This window comes from Zonotrichia albicollis, chromosome 8, assembly GCF_047830755.1.
Source record: "Zonotrichia albicollis isolate bZonAlb1 chromosome 8, bZonAlb1.hap1, whole genome shotgun sequence".
In the NCBI taxonomy this organism is placed as follows: domain Eukaryota; kingdom Metazoa; phylum Chordata; class Aves; order Passeriformes; family Passerellidae; genus Zonotrichia; species Zonotrichia albicollis.
In genome coordinates this window covers 8,507,258-8,532,972 of record NC_133826.1, presented here as the reverse complement: position 1 = coordinate 8,532,972, position 25,715 = coordinate 8,507,258, and the positions used below count along the sequence as shown (strand labels likewise).

General features: G+C 43.8%; 1 protein-coding gene and 1 long non-coding RNA gene across 2 annotated transcripts in view; one reads left to right on the top strand and one right to left on the bottom strand.

Annotated features, from left to right (window-relative positions):
* LOC141729834 (uncharacterized) overlaps positions 1-23,287 on the top strand; it is a 119,905-nt gene extending 96,618 nt beyond the window's left edge. The window contains exon 2 of the long non-coding RNA XR_012581274.1: positions 16,603-23,287. This is a non-coding gene — a long non-coding RNA (uncharacterized LOC141729834). The remainder of the gene's footprint in view (positions 1-16,602) is intronic.
* The window catches only part of TRABD2B (TraB domain containing 2B), a 259,936-nt gene continuing 257,224 nt past the window's right edge, over positions 23,004-25,715 (bottom strand). The window contains exon 7 of the mRNA XM_074545840.1: positions 23,004-24,400. Within this exon, the coding sequence (XP_074401941.1) occupies positions 24,178-24,400 (223 nt within the window). The 3' untranslated portion in view covers positions 23,004-24,177. The remainder of the gene's footprint in view (positions 24,401-25,715) is intronic.

The window sequence follows — 25,715 nt, the reverse complement described above, 5'->3', positions numbered from 1 at the left end:
AGCAGGAAGCAGGGCAGGAGCTATTGGTAGATCCATTCCTGCCTTCCTGTCTCATTTTCTACTGCCTGTCCCCTATTTTTAGCCTGGTTTCCAAAGGAAATGAGGAGTTGTGTGATTGCTCTGCCCACATTGGTACATCAGTCCCTGGCTAATCACTCAAAGCAGGCAGGTTTCAGCCAGGTGTGTGTGTGGAATGGACTCCTATTAGAACCCTTAGTGTTTTGTGGAAATAAATAACCAAGGAATAGGGAAGAATCCCAGATCATTGCTCTGGCTGAAGGGAAGGTTGTTAAATGAGCCCAGCACTTGATATAGTCCAAGTGAAGCCACATAAAAATTGGATTCAGATAATGAGGTTTCATGCATTCAATGATAAAGTTACTTGTTACTATCATGGCTAATTAGTATATTAAATATATAAAGCATTTTATATAATGTTATCTTACTACAACAGCATCTTAACAACCCCTGATTAGGAAGGAGATTCAGTGTGTCAAGTGTTGTACAAGCTCATAACCCACAGATGATCCTGGCCCCTCCACTGTGATTTTATTCAGTCATCCCATGGCACAGCCAATGCACATTGTTATGGATGTGCTGTAAAATTCAGGATTTGAACATTCTTTTAGAAGACCTGTTTTAGAAAAATAGGAAAGGATTTTCTCTATTTTATACTAAATCCGAGGGACAGCATGAATTGGAGGTTTGGCAGGGCTAGAGAAAAGCTCATTTCAGCAGAGGATGATGCTACAGCACTATCCAAAGGCCTGTCACTCAGTGTCACTGAGAGTCCCCAAAATGAGCTGCTGCAAAGCAGACATTGTGAGCTGGGCTTATCCCTCCAGCTGCTGTAAACCAGCTTTTATCACTGTGACTCTTTCCTGCATTTATTCTAGTGTTTCAGGGCTCGGGGGAGAGGTCAAGGGCTATCTTGAAGGTTAGGAGATGAGCTCACAGCCAAGGGCCATTCCTGAGCAGTGTCAATATTTGGTCTCACACAGAAGATAAGAGCAGCAGATAAGAGGGCACTGAGACACATCTGCTAGGAAGGTGAGGCCAGGCATCTGATGAGGAGGATGAAGGTGAGGGCAGCAGGGCAGAGGATTTTGCACAGCCCCACGTGGCAGTGATGGCACTGCATTGCAGCTCTCTGATATTCCTTTCTGCTGTGTGTGGATGGAGGAGCCTTGTCAGCCCTTAGAGGAAGGAATAAGCAGTTTGGCCAAGGTCACAGTATAAATCCTTGCTAAAACCCAGAGCCCCTGGGCTTCAAACCCAATGCAATCCTTTTCCTTCCAGGGTTATAAATGTGGACCTCGTGTATCCAGGTGCACAGCACAGAGCTCTTTGGGTGCAGTGTGGCAGCTGCTTGCCCATGTACCCTGAAGAGCAGAGATATGTGACAGTTTGGGACCTAATCAATCCTGTATTCCATGGTCACTGTGGGATGAGGGCAGTAGTTTGAGCAATCTCAGGAATATTTCACTAGGAGCTGAAGGGAGAGCTCAAAGGATGTAGAGGAGGGGGTGTAATCTTGAGTGTTCATATGGGATTAAAATCCTGATAATTTTAACTCGCAGGGAGAAAAGTCTCTTGGCTTTTCCTTTATCCCCAGGAGACTTACTCTGATGTCTATTAAATAGTTATTAGATAATTATTGTATATATTGCCTGCTTAAATTCCTTCTGTCGTCTGATTCACACGATTGGGCTATTCATTCTTCCCCTTTCCACCTGCTTCTTTGTGCTCCAGAGCAGCAGTAAATAGCCTGAGAGCTTCACCAGAGGAATGCCTGCAGCCCACAGCAGAACAAATGGCAAGTGGTTTTAGGGTGCTCAGGGGTTTGCAGTGACCCCTGGGCTTGGGGAGACCAGCTCCTCCTCAAGGCAAAGGTCACCAAACTGAGATTTTGCTGACAGAGGAATCCTGCCCCTGCACCTTGTGCTGGGCTCAGGGGGTGCTGAACTCTGATGGGCAGTGGCTTGGTCTGTGCACAAAGGAACAGAGGGCTGGAAAGCTCCTTTTACAGTTCAAACGGATGTTTCCCCAGGCTCGTAAAATACACAGTTTAACTGGTAGCTATAGTTCTGAGGCTGCTCCCACACCTGCAACAACCTTGTAAATGCTGCTGGGATATATGGCTTTAAGGCTCCTTGTAAAAAGTAGGATCAACACAAGATTTACACAGTTTTATGGAATTGTTTTATAAGCTATTTTGACAATGAATCCTGCTATCAGCATCACCTCTGGTGTTAATCATGGAGGAAGCATTTAGCAGGAGCCAACAAAGATTAGTTTAAACCCCTTTCCTAGCTAGCTGTGGGTCTGAGCTGGTTATTTTTCAGATTCTGGGACACCACTCATGCAGCATTCATGCCTGTTTCTCTTTTCCTCCTTGTCACTCCTTAAAGGAAGGAATGAGCAGCTTGGACAAGGTCAAAAAACAAATCTTTGTAAAAATCCAGAGGCTCTGGGTGGTGGGCCAGGTCTTCCAACCCTGGAAAGAGAATGTGTCTTGTGTTATTTCACCTCAGATGGAAGGAGATGTCAAGGAATAAAGGAAGTACACCCAGACCTCAGCCTCCTGTCCTCCCCTGTCCAGAGATGGGAGACCTCAGGATGAGATCCAGGGAGCAGGAGGGGATGCTCCATAGCAAGCCAAGACTAAGCAATATTTGGGGTAGGTGGGGATGGTGCAGTACCAGGAGTGTTTCCCTTGAGAAACTCTTCTCCCATTTCACCCAAAAACCCCAATGCTGAGCGTGACCCACACCAAACTGAGAGCTGAGGCTCCCCACTGCTGATGTGCTCTCACTGCTCACCTTCCACGTGGCTCTCAGAGACAGGAGTCAGGGTCAAACTGGCACTTGCTCCAAGGATGCTCCCAGTTTTCTCTGGAGCTGTAGCTGTGAGTGGGAAACCCACAGTGCTGGGTCACACCCTGGCCTGCCCTGCCCTGAGTGTAAGCCTCCTGTGGCAACCATGGGCAGGTGCCTTGGAGAAAGGACGTTGTATTCCTAAGTGCTTTCTCAGAATTGCAGCACAGGTGACTTCCAGAACTGCTACACCTTTTTGCTACCCAGTAGAGCTCTGTTTTCCTGATGTTTGTGCAATTTTCCCTTTAACCCTGGTGGACTTTAAACATTCCCAGCTTCCTCCAGCAAGCCGCCTCCCTTGGATCCTCTACTGCCCAAGGGGAATCTCTTCCTCCTCTTCCTGCTTCAGCATGGCTTCTAAACCTTCACCTGGTGGCTCTGAGTCCTGTACTGGAAGACAGTGAGCAGCTGCTCCCTTTGTGGTTTCCCCCAGTGACTCAGTTGTAGCTCTCTGCCATCCCCTGCCAAGTTGTTTCTTTTTTTATGTACTTACAAGTCTGAACAAAAGCAGAGAGACAGAATATGCCTGCATTTTAAATTTCCTCATGCTCTGAAGGCACTCAGAGAGAAAGGCTGGAGGCTGAATCAGGTGCAGGGTATTGTGGCATCCTCTGCTGCTTGGCCCAATGGAGTCAGAGTGCATCACAGGCAGTTCTTGGCCCTCTGCATGCAAGGGATGTTCCATGCACAAAATAACTCCTTTGCAGTATAAGCTGTGGCCACGAGATGTCTCTTTGACTCCAGCCTGGTGAGCAGCAGCCGCAGAGGATCACAAGCTGTGCAGAAGCTTCTGGGGGCCACCATCCCTGGTGAGCACCCCCCTGATGCAGTTTACAGGATTGGAGAGTAAAGCCATTTGAGCAGGTAGAGGTGATTTCTGTTATCAGGCCTGCAGGTGTAGGTCGGAGAGAAAAAAAACCCATAAGCCCAAACAGCTCAGCTTTCAAACACACAAGGTGTTTTTCACTCCAAAATAAAAATTACCATCTTCAAACTGAGCCTTAGCTGAGAACAGTCTCTCTGAGTGTAATTGGGTTTTGTTGGTTATTCAGATTTGTGGAGGAGAAAAGTGTGATTGATACCTGTGGAGAAAAGGCAATGGCCTTAGTGAGGAGACATTGTTGGCCAAAGGGAGAGAGGAAGAGAGGAACAAAGGGATGGATGGTAACTGGCTGTGGGATGATGAAGGCTTCACTGGTTTTAGGGAAATATGTGTGCCATAGTAGGAGTCTATGAGCTCTAATATGTAGCAGATCTTGGGATTTAATCTTATCTTTAACTGTGTCTTGTATGTTTCCCATGAGGCTCTGGACCAAACAGCCAGGAATTGTGTGACTGTTTCCTGAAAATATTCTCAAGTTGGCGACCAAGTATGTCAGATGAGGGGTAACACAATATAATTTCCAAATAATAATATTTGGTAGATTATCTCTAACATCATAAATTGACAGCAAATTCCCAGCACAGAACTGACCCTGATTAAGATCTTGTCCCTGTCAAATGACCATTTTCCAGATGAGAAACTGCTGATGGCCATGCAGGGATAAAGTTACCCACCAGCCAGTCTTAAGCTGGTTACCATCCCAATTTGGGACCAGAAGCATTACTGCAAATAAGTGGCAAAATGTTTGTTTGATCTGGTAGCTGGAACCATTCTTTGGGAACTCACAATGTGTGAAATAAAGAAGAGAAGAAAAGCTCTGGCTGTAATGCAGCTGGAATGAATGCTTTCCTTGCCTGCCGATCAGAGCAGATTATAGCTCACCTGCTGTGAACTAATCTCTCAGGGAGAGGGTCAGTTGTTTGGATAGTGTTGCTAATGGAAGGCAAAACCTTTCTCCACATTCCCTCCTTCAGTGCTGGGTCTGTTTAGGAGCCGAGTCAGTCCTGGGTTATTCATCAACTTCGTTAGGAGCCATCCGCCCAAGTTCACAAGTGCCTCTAAAGCACTTTACAATTACAGGAAATTATACTTGGGAGCTGATGGTAAAGCACAGCTCTCTGCTCCCTTCTCCAGCACCAGGGGGAGAGTGGCAGCTCTGTGGCCTGCATTAGTTCCTCGTGCTGGAGAAATTATGTGGCAGGAATTTATTCCTTACCACACTCGTCTGTGTGGATCTGAGTGCCAGAAGTGCTGGGGGATGTTTCCCCAGGGGAGGAGGTGAGGCAGAGCCTTTCTGGTGGCTGCAGCAGGTCCTGGTCTTGCTACAGAGCCTTTCTGGTGGCTGCAGCATGTCCTGGCCTGGCTACAGAGACTTTCTGGTGGCTGCAGAGCCTTTCTGGTGGCTGCAGAGCCTTTCAGCCTTTCTGATGGCTGCAGCAGGCCCTGGGCTGGCTGCAGAAGGTGTGAGGGCAGTGCTGTGGGCAGGGGGGCCCTGGCAGCCCACCTGGTCACCAGGGTGGTGTGACAGCCCTTCCTGCAGGGCTCAGGCCACCAGGGGAGGGGATGGTGACAGTCCCCCTCTGACTGTGCTGTGCTTTCACTCCCTCACCTTCAGCCCTGGGCTCTTCACCCCAGAGGATTTCATGGCGTGTACATTGCGCTTGTTTTATTCACAGCCCTCCTCTTGTAGGACTCATGAATAGCACAGAACCATGGAATGGTTTGGGCTAGATGGGAACTCTAAAGGTCATCTCAGCCAAGGACACTGCAGTGAGGAGGAACATCTTCACCTAGATCAGGTGGCTCAAAGCCCTTTCCAGCCTGACCTTGAATGTTTGCAGGGACAGGGCATCCACCACTTCTCTATGCAATTTGTGCCAGTGTGCCACCAGTCTTGTTGTAAAATCTTCTTTCTTCTTCTTTCTCTTCTTTCTTTCTAAAATCTTCATTCTGGGATGAATGCAGGATCCATCCCAGGAAGTCCCTGTGTCAGGGCAGGAGGTGCTCTCTATGCCCCATCAGTCCCTCTGACCCATCTCTGGGTCATGCTCTGGATTCTCCTTGAGGGTCCCCAGCTGCTCTTCAGTTTAGGGTAGATTCAGCAGCAGCATATGCTCTGCAGCTTTGTTGCTGCTTAGGAATTGTTCTCTATGCATCACCTGTCTGCACATGGGGAAGTATTGCCTGGTTGATTTCTTGCTTTTGTAAAATTTGCAGTGTGAATTTTGGAACAAAGTCAATGTATGTACACATGGAGGTCAATATCTCACATCTCTGTCTAAGAGACAGACCAGATCCTCTATTTAGACAGACTCTGTTAGCCCCCATAGTCATAAGAAAGTGATAATTTAAAGTCTTCTTTACAGTCTTTGTTAGTGCTTAGTAGATGGTTTGTATTATTGAATTTTACTGAGAGATGTTTCGAAAAGGAATATTTGTTCAGCTATGGCTCGCAAGATGTAGTTAAAATGACAAAAAAGTTGAAAAACAGAATATATAATACTGCTCCTTTTAGCCTTTTGTGGCTTTACTGTGGGTTCTGCAATGCCAGCATTACCAGCCAAACATGATTTGCCACCATCAGGCCCAGCCACCTCCAGCTGCCCAGCTCTGGATGTCCCAGATGCTCATCTACAGCAGGGTCCACCCATGTGGGGCTCAGACACCACATCTCCAGATGTTTATACCATGTTCCCATGTGCCCTGACCTACAGAATGCACAGAGATGCTGGACCAGAGACATGGAGCTCTTTTTATAAAACAAAACACCAGTTTTAGAACAGTTCTTCTTTAGCAAACCAGCCTATCAGTGAGATTTTGATAATGATGTTACTGTCCTTTCTTTCCAAGTGGCCAAAAAGATATTTTCCATTGAAACCCCTGCTACAAGGAAATTTATAACCATGGGCAATGAGAAATCTTTCAGGGATGTACAAAAGATGCATATTTTGCTCTCAGGCAGCCATTGAGTGAGATCTGTATTTCATTGCCTTCAAACCAACTTTCTCCTGGGGACATCCAGCTGCAGTGGAATATAGATATTTTGCCATCAGAGGCCACTTGCCTTATGATTAAGAAGAGGTTTTTCAGTGCTAGCAAGATGATCATCAATTTTATATCCTGTAATTTCTCTGTCCTTAGCTTTACAACATTTCAATAATTTGACTTTGATTTAGTTGCTTAAATTTGGCTGTAAACCTGTTCTCCAGGGAGTATAAGAAAACATTTTTAAATCATTCTTATGTGGAGAGACACTTGCAATATTTTTTTATTAATATTATTCATTACTTTTGTGACAAGTGAAAGCCATGGCTGAGGTACTGAGCAGCCACACAGAGATCTAACAAGAAAGAAATAAAGTAAGAGAGATAAGGAGAGAGTGGAGGAGTCACTGTCAGCTTTCTGTACTCCCCAGGTCCAGCAGTGTCTGTGAGACAGCTGGAAATCTGGATTTAAACCTGTATCTTCCTTACCACTCCAGTGCTTTAAATGTCAGCATGCTATTTTCCCCTCCCATGTGACTGAACTTTTCATTTGCACTTCTGTGAAACCCCATTTTTCACTCCTTCAAAGCACTTAGAATCATGGAGCCATAGATTCTTGCTTTTATTCAGGTTGTCACAGGGGCATGAGGATGTTGAAATAGCAGGGCAAGTGTTGGTGTTCTCTATCTCTGCCTACCCTGGCTTTTAAGAAAAAGACAGGAGTAATTCCGACTGTGTAATGTAAATTTGGTGGTGCAGACACACATGAGTGTGTTTGCTCTGTGCTGGATGCTCTGTTAGTACTTTTATGCCAATAAATAGCTAATTATGATGAAATCCTCCTCCTGGGGAAGTGGGACAAGGCAAATCCTGGCTTGTGCTGAGCCCAGGAGAAGCTTTTGCACTGGGCTCCTGGGGTTTGGTGGTGGAGCCCAGAGTTATAATTAAGGGCTGCTGGAATAACAAGCAATAATCATTTTGTGGGGATATGACCCCACAAAGCCTCAAAGAACACTGAAATGTTTAGGAACAAGCCCTGTTTATTTTCTGTAGCTGTCTCTAGATGGCACTCTGGCAGTAAGAGTTCTGCAATGAGAATTGAAGGGAACAAGGCAGAGCCAGGGGCTACGGGCTCCTGCCCTCTGCCAGGATGTTCCTCTGCTGCAGGGAATGAGATTATATCAAATTTTTTTAGTGTCCCACAAGACATCAATCAAAACAAGTCAACTTATTTCTTTCTCGGGGGTTAAAACTAGTTTTATGATCTAGAGGAGATTAATTTCTTACAGCATCTCTAAGTGCTGCATAGGTGGGAGTACAGAAGTGAATCCATTTCACCTTCATCATCCTTTACAAATTTTCCATAAACTATTGCCCACAGGGAAGGATTAATTTTTGTATACTTCTCACCTTATATCAGGTTTTCAGGTGTTATTTTTCTGTTGGTAGCAGGTGCTTCTCTGTGACATTCCCACTTAAACCATCAAGAACATGGAAATATCACTGAAGCCTGAATGTCTTACATTAAAAATTGGCTTAATTAGAGTCCTAGTGGGAGAAAATATTCTTCTTTAAGACAAAAAGATTGCTGGCAAATCATGCAAATGAAGTATTTAAAGACCTAAGAGAAACAATACTTAAAGGACTAATAATAAGAGGATGACAGTGGAACACAGGGTGTACAAATAGCAGGGTGGCACTGCATTTTCAGTTTACATATTGTTTCATGTAATTGCAGCTTTGTTATTTCATCTATCAGGGAATCACTTGTGCTCCTGCCAGGGCAATTCTAATGCTCTGTGAGTCCAAGCTAGCCTTATTGTCTTGCTTTTCAAATGCTGTTTGATTTTTCAGTAGTTAGACTCAAGGGATATTCTCCCCAGAACAATGAATTGTTTTACTTCCTTCTTAATAATTAACATTAAAAAAAGGAAGCAGTCTTACTTCACAGCTTCTGGCTTCAGTGCTGGATAAAGAGAGAAGCTGAGCCCTGGCTTTGGGCAAATGAGCAGATCTGTCCCAGAATGTTTAACTGCAGGGGAGGAAAGAGCTTCAATTGAAAGCAGCAAGGCTGGGTTTGGTTTCAGCATCCTGGGATGAGCTTTGGAATGCTGAACTCTTCCCAAGGTGCTCAGCCAAGTTTTAGGATTCCAGTTGAACTATGGCCCTCACTGTCCACAGGTAGCTGCTGCCAGATAGTGAGCGAAAGCAAACAAATTCAGTGGGTTTAGGCAGAAATGGTTTCTCATCCTCATGGAGATCCTCACAAGTTATTTTGGTGCCTCCCATCCCTTGCACTTCACTTGGAGCCACAGGCCTGGATCTGTCTGAGGGGTGAGCCTTGGTCAGGGGAGGGCTGTGCCCATAAATTCAGTTTCAGCTGAGCCATAAGCCTCTCTGAAGGAGTCAGCTGAAGCTGGCATGAAACCCATGATTACCAAAGAAAGGAAACAGGAGCATTTCTTTATAGGGAACAGTAATGGAAGATACAGACTCAGCTAACTTCCAGGAATTACCTTTCCACCAGTTTCTTGATTTTTGATTTTAAAAGGCATTTTCTTTCCATAATGAAACTCATGCAATAAGCAGCTTCCCTTTCCAGATGTGTTAGTTGAATTTTCCAAGGAAAATGAGGTTCTCTATCCCCCTTTTCAGGGGTGTTGCACTTCCAACATTCAGTTGCCCCTCCAGAGCAAGGAGGCTTCTGCTACAATGGGGACAGCTGAAGAAAATTAAGAAGACAGCCCTAAACAATTGAAGAGCATGTGCAGAGCATGTGTGGAAGTGGCTGATGCTCTGGGATGTGTGTCCTTGTGAGCCCCCAGCCTGTCCCCACCACCACCCTGCTCTGGGTCCTGCCCTGTGTCAGCTCCTGCTTCACTACAGGTTGTGCCTGTAAAATCCCTTTGTGCACATAAGTTAAGGTTTGGGGCTCTGTTCTCCTGGGGATTCCCCACAGCACCCAAATCCTCTGCTTCCCCCCACTTTACATTCACACCCTGCTGCTGCTGCTGCTGCTCAGCCTTTGAGGCCATCAGCCCAGGGCAGAGCTCAGCCCCATCAGAGTCTCTGCTGCTCTTGTGGCCTCAGTGCCCCCACCTGCTCCATGCCTGAAGATACACATGGTTTCTGGGAAGGACCAGTCATCTAGGAGCCAGGTCCTGGCTGCCAAATTGCAAAAGCAAAGCAAGAAGGGAGTAAGCAAAAGTAACACGTGCCCATGTAACCCATGGCACCTTTGGCACAGCATGGCTTTGCTCTCGTGTCACCTGCAGCAGTGCTGCTGCCCAGTGCAATGAGAATTTCTGGTCTGGAACTGAGCCCTGGGGAGCTGGGACACTCCTGTGCCCTCCTGTCAGCAAAATGTGAGGAGGGGTGAAACATGCACTGAGCAAAAACTGATACTGCCTTGCAACCACTGGACTTTGGGAGCTGCCTGTCCAGGGTGAGCCTGCAGCAGCTTCAGGCAGCTGCAGTGAAATAATAATAAAAACATCAACAATAACAACAACAACAATAATAGTTGGTGTTATTATTGTTGTTATTATTATTAGTGGTATTATTAAAATATATAACTCCAGGCCCATAAGACAACATGTTCTTCACTTCTGCTGAGCAGCCACTGTTTGGGATGTAAGCAGAATTTCCATTAGCTGATGGACAAAACCAAAAGAGAAAATTATGCTTTGTACTAAAAATCCATTTAGCCATTAGATCACAGTATTGAAAGCATAAAGGAAGGGTTATTTTAGCTTTCAGCTGGCCAGAAAATGCCAGTTGGAAGACAACAGGAGGCTCCCTTTCACAATGTAAGAGCCTTTCTTTCCTGGATGAAGGGAGTGTTTCTGGCTGTGGCATCATGCTGCTTGTGTGTGTTTCTTTCTTACTCTGGCCTGAAAACCTCCTGTCAAAAGGTGGAAAACAAATCTAATTGCCCACAACATAAATAAAGTCTTGCTGTACATCAGCACTGTATTTCTTTGGGGATAATTTTGGAGTTATTTTACTGGTTTTGCTGTAACCTAAAGCAATTTCTTTGCAACAGCTGAGTCCCATCCTTGCACAAAGCACAGGACTTTTAGGGAGAGTTGATACCATAGCAATCACTGATGGGTAAAGGATAAATACCCTGTCAGAGGCCATGGTGCAGATCACATCTGGGCCTGCCCTGCTACAGCCCTGGTGGGAGGGCAGAGCTGATATCGCTGCTGGGCTGCTGCTGCAGCTGGGAGTGCCACAGCACAAGTGGAAAATGGGAGCTGCAGAGGTGAAAGGCTGCCCTCAGGGCAGTGCTCTGGGGTTTCAGCCCTGTTACCTGGGCTGGGGATCCGTGTGTTTGCTGTCCCCACCAGCTCTCAGTGCTCTCTTTGTGCCTCAAGGAGCCAAATTCCCTGGCAGCCCCGGGCAGCCCCTCCCAGCAGCAGCTCCTGACCTGTCCTGGAGCAGCCCAGGATCAAAGAGCAGCACTTGGGCTGCCCTGGGCAATGAGGCTTGAAGAACGCTGTGGTTTTGGCGTGCAGAATGATCAATTCTCTGTTATTTTTGCAAAGGACAATGGGTGTTTGGGATAGCTTTTCTCTCAGTGTTTGGCTCTGGACTTTGCATGAATTTCTGTCAAAGCCACCCACCTACGGAAATCTCTAATGCCAGAATGCATTTATGAGAGGATATTTAGTCTACAGGACAGAGCTGCTCAGTGTAACCCTTAATCTAGAGGCAGGATGGTTTAACTGAGGACTATTACATTTATTTTGGAGTTGCAATACCTGACAGCAATTATTGACCCAGGGTAAGACCTCCAAGAAAATGCTTCCAGCAGTGTGGAAATATTTCTCAGTGTGTTTTTGGAATGTGGCATTCCTGAACACTGTTGGTTGGGTGAGGTTTTCTTCACTTGCTGATCTGGTAACAGAGCTCTGCATGCCTGGCTCATGAGTCTGCCTGTAAAATCTGAGCACTGCTCGTTGCCAGCTCCAGGATTTCAACAGGACTCAGATGACTCACATCAGAGTCTTCTCTCAAGCTCCCTTAGTCACTAGCACGGTTCCTAACACAAAGATTTTACATGTTAAGTGTTAAATACACCCTGGCACCCCCAGTTCTTGCTTTGAGCTGTATCCATCTATCCTCAGCACATTGCACTGTCTGGAGCCACCACCACATCCCTCCACTGACCGTGATTTTGGCAGCTGGGAGACTTTTCTTTGTTTTTAAACACAACACCTCCTTTTCTTCCTCATACTTCTCTTCCATGGCCATCTTCTAGCTGCCAACATCAATAAGATAAACTTCTAAATTTAATGTTAATCTCAATTCATCCATTTAATTCAAAGAGCTGTTTGCAAGAAAATGCTTTCAGTCATCATTCATGGGAAAGGAAGGATTCTCATGGCAGTGAAAGAGGAAAACTTGGGGTCTGGCAGACTGATGATGTAGTTCCAGACAGGAATCTGCTTGCTTGTTTGTTTGTTTGTTAGTTTTTAATATAATCCCTGCCCTTCTTCCTTGCTTATATCAGTAAGACAATAATCAGGTTTTGCAGCAGAACATTTCCATCTTTTTTTTTGGCCAGAATTTTGTGTGCAGCTCCAGTGTCACAGAGCATCTAGTCTGTATGACTTCTGCACTCTCTCAGCTTGCCCCAGCTGGCATCAGAAAGTTTTCCCAGGGGCAGGAGGTAGCATGAAACAGAGTTGAGCTGTATCAGGTTGTGCTTGAACTCCACTTACCCCACAAGAAGGCCAATCCACATTGGGTTTGCATAGCACCCTACTTTTTAAAGGAATCTTTCACTAATGAGTTCATTCACCTCGCTACAAACGACTCTGCAGAGCTGGGCACTGGCTTTTATCTGTCCTCTGAGCCCACCAGCAAAGCACACAATCTCTCCCAAAGCAAACACATTCCAGTGTGAGTACCAGCAGATGGAATAACAAGCTCTGTTGGCATGGATAAGGTTATTGCTTGAGAAAAAATTGCAGGATTGGAACCCTAAGGAGCGAAAGTCAGCACAGGATGGGGCTGACAGAATGTTGTGTGTGCTCTGCAGGGCCACCGTGTCCACTACCCACTCCATGGCCTGCTAACATCTCAGCCTTGCTGTATGAAACAATCCCTGTGTTTTCAGCTCAGGAATGGATCTCTTTTGAAGTTTAAGGGCAGCTATGTCACAGCTGAGGCAGCTGTTCAGCAAGCACCTGAATGAGTGGCTGTTCCCGTGCTGCCTCTCCAAAGGTGAGCTGGATTTGTGCATCTGTGGGTCCCAGCACAGAGCAGGAGCATGAGGAAGCCTGACCAGCCCAAAAAGTATTCCAGGGAATGCCTGTGGGTGGGTTTAAGCTCCACAGCAAGGCACTGCCTGAGGTCATGGTGCACATTGCCTGCCTGTCTTTCGAGATGGGAAAAATTGGCACGTTTGATTATTCCACGGATTTCAAAACGTTGCTCTAACACAAGCATACAACCCTCTGCACCTGGGGATGCAGGGAGTTCAGGGTGAGGTTCCAGCCATTTCCCCACAGCTGCTGGCCCAGGGCTCGTGCCTTGCTGGTGTCAGCAATGGGATGATCTGACAGCCCCAGTGAGGAAGGACAGCAGGACAGCGTGGCCACCCACAGCCCTTCACATGGCTCCTTACAGGCTGTGTCAGTGTGCAGAGACCTCAGAGTAAAACAAGAGATGTTCTAGAGCTCACAGATCCCCATCAGACACCCACTGGTGTCTCCTTCTGGGAGGTACCTGTGCTGTCACTGCCCCAGCCAGGCAGGCTGTAGCACGTGTTAGCAGCACCTTGGAATTTCACCCAGTTTGATTCTCTAGGTGTGACCACAGACCTCTGTCATGGGAGAAATCATGGGTAAAAGAGTACAATCAGCTGAAAGTGGAGATGGTGCCTCATTTCTCACAATACAGAGAACAGAGGATGCATACAACTTCATTTCAAATACTGTAACTTACTCATTAACCCAATTTTTCAAAACGTGGTGTGCACTCCACACGATGTGAAAGAAAGCATGAGCACATTCCTGTCAACCTCCTTCTGGCCATTTCTCATAATGCCTCAGAACAGCACAGCAGACCACACTGAATTTGAAGTTTCCATGATTAACCAATGGATTTCAGTGCTGTGATTATGGTTTGACCAAAGATTATTGCCTTGGTCCAGTACTTCAGCATCATCATCATCAAATTATCACATTGCAGTGACATTTTCCTCCACACAGTGATTTCATTCAAAGCAATGTTTGCTAGGAGAGAGAGCTGAGTTGTGGTCTTCAGCACTTCTGAAGTATGGGAGGATTGCAGGAAGTTTGATTTAAATAGAGCCCACAGATTATTTTTAGTAAAAGGCCTAAAAAAAGGCTAAATAAAGCATGGACCTCAAAATCCATTTGGACTAATCAAAATCCAGTTCTTGACCTTAAAACCAGGATGAGAAGAGGAATGATGCTGTTAGGAGAGAGGAGAGGTGCAGGCCAACAATGAAACCATAGTTTCAACTATCAACACTGTAAACAACACTTTCATTCAGAGCAGAAATATTGATTATTTCCATTCATTGACATTTAAACATTACTGCTGTTTAACAATGGCATATATTATTATTATTTGGGAACTTAAACAAAATTTTTAAATTTGGTTTTGTACAAACCAGGTGATTTATTATTTTAAATTTTGAACTTGCAGTATGAAAGCACATTGTAATAAGAAGTCCTTTCAAGTTGAAGTTAAAAACTCCACATTTCTTTCTCATAGTGGGCTGTTTAGTGTTTACCTGAGATATAGCTGGCAGCTAGATATAAAATCCAGGAATGCCAGCCAAGGTTCAGGACATTCACTGAATATCACAGCATCACTCAGTCCTGCAGTTTTGACCAAAATATGTTATGCAGATGATAATGGGCTTCAACTCTGTGAAATGGTAATTTTTGAAATGGTTAATCAGTGGAAGTGTTTTAGGTGGAGATTACAGCTCATTTTTCACCTTGTCCAATGCTCAGCTTGCCTGGCCAGCATCCTGCCACATGCCTGCCACACCAGATATATTTTATGTGGTCAAGCAGTGGGGATGAGTCAGTTGTTGAGTTTTGACATTGTTTTAAAATCATTTGGAAGCTGATCATCCTATATGGGAGACAAACTGAAATGCCTTTGCAAACATTACATGTATAACTGAGGGCAGGATCTGACTGGACCAAGCACAGGAGCCTCTGTTAAAATAGCTGGCAGGGCACACCAGCTGGAAATATTTCTGTAAGGGTGAGCCAGTCTGGGTGGCACCACTGAAGGAGGCAAGTTTGGGTGACAGCTTCCAGACAGGGCATGGTGCTTGAACTGAATCCTGCCCGCATGTGTTTGAGGAGAGAACATGGGGGACAGTGGGCTGCATGCATTGGTTTTACACTTTCTAAAGAATTTCATCCCGTGGTCAGAGACGCCCCTAATCCTGCAACACTGAGTGACAGGAACCAGGCCTGGTTGAACACTTGGCTGGTATTACACAGAAAGACCACTCCAGAGCTGAACTGCCAGGTCAGCCTTGTCTAAGAGGAGATTTTTAAGACATCTATTTTTCAGTTCTAATCCTTTATGTTATTCCTAAGTTTATTCTTTTGGGCCAATTTCACATAGTCTGCTTTTATGGAAACAGCTTCTTTAAACACTAAAAGAAAACGATGCCCTTCGGTGCTTTTAATTCACTGTCTTTGCAGTAATTTATGCCAAAAAAAGGTGGCAGGGGAGCCCTTATAAACCTCTATTAATTGAAATAAATGAGCCATGCTTTGGAGAACAGTGTACCATAGTGGAAGGTCTGCCTTCTGAATCCAGCTCCCATAGATGTCCCTCGTGGTTTCAGGCATGTCATAAAATCCACTGTCCACCTCATTTTCCCACCTTATTAAGAGGGGCCTGAGGTTGTTCTTTACCAGAAACCTCTGGGTGTTGTGAAGCCCAACTCAGTGCTTCAGAAGTACTTGGAGGACCTGGAATTTTATTTTGAAAACCGTAGCAAATGCTAGTCTTTCCCAGGGAATGGTGTTTATGAGCATGCTTTCATTAGTCCCTTAGCATTTTCTTTTTCATTTGAGTCTGGAAAAATGTGTGGAAAATCATTTCATGGGGGCCTCTGAGAGAAATGAAGCTTCTTGCAGAGTGGGAGCTCTGGGGGGTCATGCAGTGGCAGAGTCAGCTCCCCAGCTCCACCAGACTGAAATAGAAAAACCACACTGGCCTGAGGGTGGACTTAAAGCCCCACTGGCCTTAGGCTGGACTCAAACACTTGAATTTTTCCCAGCTCTTTCATTTGTATGTCTCAGAGAAAGGGGAAGGTGAGCAAGGCAGGCAGAGCAGTAAATGTCTGCTCCCTTCCTCCTCTCCTTCTCCCCAAAGATCATTTCCATCCACCTGACTTCTTTCCCAGATATGGTATCATTTGCTTCTGTGACTAATCTCTGGGTGGGAGAGAAAATGATTTTGAAAGTTTAAGAGAAACATAAGCCTGCACATTTATGAGTGTTTTTCTCCTCTTCCCTGCCTCTGAATGACCAGAGTTTTATTATTCCTCTTGACTGCATGCTGAGATAGGTACTTTCTTTTCAAGCAGGGCCTGTTCTGGCAGCAGGCAACAGAGGCTCCAAACCTGGGATACTCTTTTAATGTCTGAGTCTTCCATTAACACCAATACTTTGACCTTCCCCTCACCTTCCACTCCCCTTGGTGTTACTGCTTTTGGATAAAGATGGCCCAGGAAAGGTGAGGTTCCAGGGAAAGTTAGGTATTTTTAAGAGAAACCAAAGAGGGCTCAGAATTGCACTCTCCTCACATGCATCATGATCTCACTTCATGTGTGTTTTTACAGGGCTGCTCAACCCCAGGAGGACCCAGGTGCTGGTGTCACCACTGAACCCTCCTCAGTGATGGGGAGCCAAGCTTCACCTCCAGGCCCTGCACAGTGAGAGGCCTCCCAGCACCCAGCAGTGGCAAATCAGACACAGTGCCACAAACCATGCAAAGCACACGTTGTCTGAACCAATGGGTCTTCATGGGATCCTTCTGGTTGAGAGATGATATCACAGATTATATCTGTGTCTACTTTAGGTCTGGGCTGTTGCTAAGAGAAAAACAATTCTTGGCAAATTCCTCGAAGTGCTTGCCTCCTACAGTTTGGCTGAAGACAGTTTGTTCAAGAACCATGGGTAGGTGTGAGTTTCTGTCTCTTCGCCTTCTGAGAATTGCTCTCGCCAGTGCAAAACTGAAGATGATAATGCTCCCATTAAAAATGAGGTGAATGCTCAGGCTGACATGAGTGGGTGGAAAGGACTTCAAACAGGATGAATCTGGGGACAAACCTACCCTTGCCAAGACAAACAGCTGCAGAGAGCTGCAGGAAAGAAAAAAGGGCACCGCTGTTCAAAATGATTCAGTCACAAAGGGCTGATTGAGGCTGCATATCCATCAATTCATAACAAAAACCAATGGCTTTCATATGAAGAAAGAAAAAGTACATCATATGTCACACAGGAGGACTGCAGAGCTGATATCATTAGGACAACAGACTGATATTCCATAGGAGAGACAGAGATATGGGATGAGCACAGAGCAGAAAGCTCTCACTCTCCTTCCTACATCTGTCTTTCATTTGCTTTGCCTCTATCTGCCCGTTGTTGATGTTTTCTCACATTATCTTGGTCCGTTTGTTCAAGCTGTATTTCATTCCAAGGAGGCAGGGAGCTCCAGGTGTGAATGAGGGCTGTGAGCATGAACTCACTGTCACAGTTATTATTGTTATCATTCCTCTGAAAACCAGCCTGGTGGAGGTTTGGCTCTGTGGAATTTGTTCTGCTGTTTTAACTGTATCCTTGTTGAATGTGGAAAATGGAATGAAAGTGGAATGAAAATGTGGAAAAAAGGGGAATGAAGTGCAGTGCTTTGCATGATGGTTTGCACCCAAAGGTGCAGCCTTTGCTAGTGAAGTGCTGGCATGCTGTAGAACAGGATTTTGAGATTGCAGGGTTGGGACCGGCTGCTCAAGTGAATCAGGTGTTCAGGACTCGCTGATTTTCTTTTTAATGGGAGAAACTGTGTGTTAAAAAAGCCAACTCAGAATTTTCAATGTTTTTTATTTTAAGACCTTAGTGATATTCAATAATTGTATTTCCACCACCCAGCTATTTAGCAATCTGAACAGATACTATTGTTATGGTTACTATGGTTTCCATTACTGGCGGTAGACTTGTGGGTGTCTGGTTATTTTTGTCTTTGGACACCCCCTGTGTACATCCCACTGGGCACAGATATTTTAATGCATTTTTCAGTGGTTCCTTCTGCTCCACTTGAACCCCTGGAGATGTTGTGGAGTCCCTTTGTGTGTGTTGGATGAACACATCTCTGGGATCAGTCTGGAGCAGAGCTGAGCTCCAGCTTTCCCCCAGCCTGGCATGATGTGTTCAGCCCCTCCACAATCAGGTGCAGCTCAGCCCTTATTCAGTGTAGATTCTGTGCACAAGCAATGGTGAGTTTTCCCTCTGATCTGCTGCCTCAAATGTCCCTTTGCCAGGACCAGGGATAGCCCATGGCTGGACCACACAGACTCTCCAGATGGGCTGACACTCCAAAGATAGGATGGCAAGCAGCTTTGGCAGGCTGGTTGGTATTTCAATAGATGGACTCTTTTTAGCTTTGTTTTTCAGGAGTTGCCCTTCTATTTTGCAACAGGCCCTTCCTGTGCCATGTTTAGCTCATTCAAACCAGCTCCAGTGTTTATACCTCCCACTGCATTTCCTTACAGTGGATATTTCTAAACCAGCTTGGCTGGTGGAGTCCTCTCCAAATGGTGTGCTAAAGACCAAATGATTTAGCACATAATTAAGAAGTAAACAATGATCAGCAAGAAGTCTGCAGTGTCAGCTACAAGACATGGCTTGGATGCAAGAAAAAGCATTATGCCAAGAAAAATGAGTAAATCTGTGTCTGTATCTTGATGTGGAGAGGCAGCTTCTGCTCCATCCCCAATGGAGACGCAGTTCAATGGGCATTTTTTTGTTTGGCCACTGGCAGCAACATCAGTTCAAAGGACACAAATGGGAGAAAAGAGCTTCCTGCAGCCACCAGGAGGGAGCATGGATGCTCCACCTGGGCTTTTGCACACACTCCAGCTGGTTTGTGTGGAAGGAATCATTTCCTGGCCCCTTGTGCCAGACAAGAGATGGTTCTGTGCTTCCCAGCACCAGTGCCTGAGCTCTAATACCAGTGACAGGAATGGTGCTGCTGGTGCAGCTCCAAGGGTTGCAATGCTGCTTTACAGAACCCAGGCACATGGATTTAGTAGTGAGGGAAGGGAATAGTTAGAAAGAAAGAGCTTTGCTCTGCTTTCTCAATGTTTCATCCCATGTTGGTGTTGGGTATAAAAAAAGCAGCATGCCTAAGCCCCACAAACAGAATGTTCCTTTTTTTTCAGTGATTCCCTAGCTTTTAGTGCAAAGGAAAGAATCAAGGCACACAAGATTATTGTGCTATGGATTTATAATAACATTTTATTAATATATTATGCTACAAAAATATTTTGATAAAATAATATTAGAAAGTATCTTTTTATTACACTCTTCAAAACAGTTCACAAAAGCAGGAGGCGGAACAGGAAAAAATATCTGAAATATATTTGAACTGAAAACTGACAAATATGCAGTTTGAATTTCGGTGTGAGTATGATCTGCTGGATGGTTAATCAGTCCTAAAGTATTGCCTACTTATTGCAAAGACCTCTCTGCCTTTAGCTAGATTAAGGTGCCTCCTGAAATGTTAGTCATAGAAAAGGCGGAATTTGGATTGGGACAGAACACAGACAACATACACACGTAAATGTACACACACACCACGCACACACACACACACCCTGTGATCTCAAACTTCAGCAATTTATCTTTCTGCTTCAGTTAAACTGAAACCTGCTTAAATTGAAGCTGGGTTTTAGCACACTCCATGGAACATTGATCACTTCAGAGATATGACAAGACCATACAATTTTTGGATATAATACAGAAATACGGTACTAAGCAAAGTTTGGCATGGTAACACTTATGCTGAGATAATAACCTTGGCACTTTGGTTTCTCTAACATAAATATATGATGGGAAATTCCTCCCTAACAGTGGTATATGGTAATGACTGAGTCATATCACTTGACTAATCAATGCACTAAACACAGATTAAGTTCTCCCTCTTTCCATTCTCTCTTTCTCCACAATTGTATACTGAAGAACTTAGATAAATATACAACTCTGTACCTTGGGTGTTCCTAAATTACAGTGGAGCTTAGAGGAATGGGAAGGGAAGTTCAACAAAGCAGATTTTTGACACCTGTATAAAGCATAGTTATCATAAATCATGTTCATCATTTATTGCCAGAAGACTTAATGCATTATTCAACAGCTCTAGGGATTGAAGAGAAACTACTTCAGTCATAAAATATAAAATACCTTCTGTCCCAGCTTACTGACTGGTTCTCCAAGTGGCAGTGCATGTTAATATAGTGTCTGTAGTTAGGCAAGAAAAGCATTAAAACACTGAGAGGGGAGAGATTAGATTTGTTGCTGATGATATGAGATTATTTATTCCACCAGGGCAAGATCTTGGCAGGTACTTAGCATTTGTTGATAATGCTACAGTCACATTTAATGTGAATTGTGTTGGTGTCCCTTGCAACAGTGTTGAGAAGATGAATCATGAGACCATTGAGCTTCGGACTCACCCAAAGTCGTGTCCTGGACTGCCAGACATGGGGTGACTCTTGATGCTGATTCTCAGAGATAAGCAGGATCACCACTGTTTGCTATTTTATGTGGTGGGCATGAATGTTTTTGCTAAATCTCCTGCTCTTGTAAGCTTGTGATAACATGGGGATCTGAGCTTTCCTTTGGAAGAAAGAGTTGAGTCAGTTTTTAGTTTTCTGAGAAACCCACAGAGGAAACTGAAGCCCTCTGAAGTTGGTAGTCAGTGCTGCTTCCAGAGCACGTATCAAATCTGGTCCAGGTTTTAAAGTCGTGGTTTAGAAAACCATTAAAATTAAGAAATCATGATCCATTGTGACAGAGTGCATAAGTCTGTGCTAACCACTACTACTGTTTTAATTAATGCTGGGCTGCCACAGCTGATTAGTAAACAACTCATTTTATCAGCCACAGGGAGGGTTCATTATCCAGCATTGCTCTGCACACTGTATTGAAGACAGTGACCCTAGGTTGTACTTCAGGGTAAGACAAGAGAATAAAAGGAGTGTTTGGTCAGAGACCTGTGCTGAAGCCATTCACGTGGGGTTCCTGAGCTAAGATCTACAGAAACCCATTTAATCTTTAAGTCATGTCTCCTCCCTGAGCCACAGAGAGCTCAGATACTGAGGGAGCTGCTTCTAGGTGGCAAAAACCAGGTGTGTAGAGCCCAAATCCAGCAGACACCTTGTTTTGACACCTGGGCTGCACAAATGTGGGGCACCAGCACAGGGGTTCTAGTAAAATTCAATAATTTCCCAGAATTACAGAGAAAATGCCAGGAAATGCGAAGATGTTAAAATATACTTTGATATCCAAGGCATTTACATTCTGTGATAGCCAAACATACCACAGTATCTGAGCTAATGAAAATTGAATATTACTGTCCGGAAAACCTCACTGGTGATAAAAGAGTGACTATTCTGTGCAGCACAGTGACAGCTGGGAGTGTGGAGAGATTTGTGTGCTTCTAATATTAAAAAAAATAAAAAGCTCCAGAGGTTTATGGAGAAAGCCACAGATTGGTAAACTTCAGAATTATAATTTCTAGTCTTGATCCTGTTGATTTTCCTTACAGTCTTGGACAAGTTATTTTGTTTTCTGCTCTTTTTTCTCTCCCTTATCTTTACATGGTCCTGTCTATTTATACTGTAGGTCTTCCAACACCTGGAATTATTCCTGGGACAGCACCACAGAATAACTTTTGGATATGATCCGGTTACAACAAATAAAATTCAACGGGTTTTGGTTTGTTGGCTGTTCACTTTTACTACGTAACTTATCATCACCCTTTAGATTTACCTACCTTATTTCCAGTTACAGTCTTGTAAATAAGACATTATAATTTAGTTTTCATCTCTGCCTTGAACACATCAGGAGAACCAATAATCTTTTTAAAATGCATTACTGTTCAATTTGAAGGTCTCTTAAACCATAATATTCAAATGAAGGCATTTCTAGAGTAATAGCTCAAATAAAACCAAAATGAAAGTTCTCAAAATATGTTTTCAATATCCATCTCTGTGCAATAAATATTATGCAAGGTGAATGGCTCCTGTCCAAAACTAACATCTCTAATCTTCTGCTAGCCAAAATACACAATATGAAAGTATGCACGGGGTCTGTTTGAATCTCACATGTGGGGCAAAGCTCAAAGTTTTCCATTCAGCCTTATCAACTGCTGGGGGAAGCTTAGAGCCCTCTGTGCTATTACCCACTTAGACTGCCCAGAAACCTGCACAACCTGCTGTCAAAAACAGAGCAAAGGCTGGGGACCATGGTGTCCAGAAAGTTAAAAAGAAATTACCTGTATTGTCCCTGGACTTTGCAAGGCAGTGGGCTGGGATGCAGGATGGAAATGCTCAGTATTTCATCATGAAATCCTGTGATTTTTGTAGTCTAGTTTCTTTCTAACTTACTTTCATGAAATAACTGGTATGACAACAAGCAAACTGTGAATTCTGAACTCTCTCTCACTGCAGAGTCTTGCAGATTGCATGGACTGCATCTGCAGCTCCAGAGACCAGGCTGTAGGGCTGCTGGGAAACTTACAGGGTTGTTTTCAGCCAGAATTTTACCAGTGACATTGCTATAATTATCATTATTATCTTTTTTCCAAAGTGAAGAAGCACTGCTTTTCTCAGTGCTTTTAAAGAAAAGCTTGTATTGTATTTTTCTGATTTGGAGACTTCTAAAAAAGATGTTTTCATCACATAGCTTTGATTTTTTGTTTGTAGATGACTTAGGGAAAAGACCCCACAATTTCAACCAAAACTCATTTTACAAACTCTTGTATCCAGAGATTTTTCATCACATTCTGATAGTGAAAAAACATCTACATAAACATAATTATTATGTTTTTAAACATAATAATTTTTAAGATGGCACTGGGTTTTTTTCCACATAGATGCTGTAAATCTCATCCTTCAACAGCAGCTGTTTGGATAGAGAGCACATTTTTCAGTGAGAGTAAGGTGTTGTAACTTTTCCATCTAAGTCAGGAACCATAGTTTAGAAATGGAAGAACGTTCTGCATGTCTCCATAACATGGGGGTTTAGTTTGATTCCTGTGGTGTTGAGGAGATTTTGGACAAGACATAATTATTTCAGCACAGAGATATCAGCTCTATCAGCTCATGGTGGCAAGAGAAAGAGGAATTTGTAGATGTTTTTTGCCTCCAGGTTGTCCATGGGCATGAACACAACTGGTACAAAGGAGTTCTACAGAATAACAGGGGACTGCATCTTTATAACCTATAGACAGACCAAGCTCTCTTCTCATTTCTGCTCAAGAAAGTTGTAGGCTTATATTTATATAAAATGAGGGAGAGAAGGAAATAATTCCAAGTAGGATTATTCTGGACTTTAAAAGCAATTTTTTATTAAGAAAAGGGTGTTTTAATATGTGTTAGCTGATGAATTAATTTCAGGGCAAAGGAGGAAAGTGGTAATTTCTGAAGAAGTTAAATAGTTTAGTTAAAGAAAACAGGGGGAATGTAGAGGATTATCCTGAATAATGACATACTGTGTCATGTAAAAATAACTGGTATTTTTGACTGTGGCAGCTAATGAGTTAAGAATGAACTTATTTTTCTAAAGGGCACAGGCCCCAGAGAGCAGAATCTGCTTTGTTCAGTGTAAGATATGCTAATGAGATAAAAGAAGTGAAATAAAGAAGTTCAGCAGAAATGTACTTATTGGACAGTTGCTGTAAAATGTAATGGTTAAAGAAACAAAGAAAGCATTCATTTGGTGTCAGTTCAGACATTTGCAGAGTTGTCAGAAAACAAATATAGAAAATATTAATTTATCTGTTTCACCATCGCTACTGATTAATAGGGATGTTATTAACATATACAACAAGAAAAATAAGTTTACCAGTCGAATAAATACATTTTTCTTTTTCTTTTTTTTTTTCTTTATATGAACATGTATATTTTACAAAACCCCATAGCACTATGGGAAATAAAGATCCTTCTACAAAAAGAAGATGTAAGTCAGTGTTACAATAAAGCTTTAGAGTTTCAAAATGTATCTGGGCAAAGAGACAAAATCAGCTAGAAGGCACTACTGAGTCACTGAGAAGGTCCAGCTTGTAACTGTTGTCTTAAACTCCAATTTGTTCATAAATTATCTCTCTATTCCAAGGGATTGCATGTGATATAATGTGGTCAGGAGGGCTGCAGCAGGCTCAGGAGAAAGGAAGCTATGGCCATGCAGAGAGGAACTGTTACTGATGGCCAGGAGAGGCTGGCTGGGGCTGAGCTCGTGGGCTGGGGCTGGGATGGGCGCTCGGGACGCGGCCTCTGATCCAGCTGGTTGGAAATCCAGATGGGAGGCTTGACTGTGATGTAGCCATTGGTTATCCTGATATAGGAAGGCAACGTGGTGGTGCTGGAAGAAAACACAAGAGAAGGAAATTAAACAGTAGAACCTTATCTCTACTCTGCGAACTGTCATCCCAAGTGGTAGCAACCACAATGGCAACTCCTATTATTATTATTATTATTATTATCACTATTGTCATTATTATTATTATTATTATTATTATCATTATTATCACTATTGTCATTAATATTATTATTATTTTATGCACACATTAGACACCAAAGAGAGTGCGAGAGACTGATAACTGTGATGATGTGGAAACAGCTCTGATCCAGGATGTCCCTCAGCTTCTGGCTGCTGACAAAATACAGCCAGAGGAGGGACTGCTCTTAATGTATCTCACATACTGCACTCCATTTTTAAGCATTCATTACAGGCCAGTATCAGAAATGGTGCTAAATGTATCCTCGTGCTGACCCAGGATGACCTGGTTCTTATGTCCTTTCTTCCTACCAAAGGTCTGAACATTTGCCATGTCTCAGTGACAAGTCTTACTCACCATGGAGCACATCCTGAGTGACCAGGAGGGTCCAGAATACATTCCTTCCCTGTTTCACAAACCTTAAAAGTACTTCCAAGGATCCCCTTACACAACTGATAACCTTGAGCATGGGAGTGAGAGCAGGTTCATTTTTTTTCCTGGCTTTAAGCCATTTTGGATCAAATCACAAAGCCAAAACCAGACTCAGTTGCTGTTAGGTTTCCCTGACTGTGGATTTGCCTCAATAGCAGTGTGATTGCTTATTGATTGTAGCTTGAGTCAGTGCTTTGATTTGAATTTGCAGGTTGGAATTCATCATGACTCCCATGACACTGGAGGTCAGAAAGGTCCATTTACGATTGATTTGGAAGTTTAAGCTGTAATCTCCATTTCATAAAATGCCCCCATTGCATCCATTACTGGATGAAGCATAATCCACCAGTTGTCAGGGAGCAGCACAACCAAGCATGTAAACTGCACAGGGTGGATTTTGGACTTAAACCCAAGACATTCTGCTGAGAAGTGAGGAGAAAAATGGCAAGGGCCCTGAAAAAAAAGATGTGACACTAATACCTGTAGATTCTCTAAATCTTGCTTAAAGGGGATTTGGAGGCACTGAAAATGACCTTCATATAATTCTTAATGGGGGAAGAAGTTATGCAGTCCTATAAATATTTAGCTACAGTATCCAGGATCTTGACCTTGGAAGGAAAAGGTTGTGTCTTGCATAATATCAGATGAAAGGAACAACATCTAACTTCAGATTCCTGCACAGAAACAGAATTTAGAAGGACTAAAGGCTTTTGTCTTTTTCTGTCTAAGCAATACTAAGATAGATTT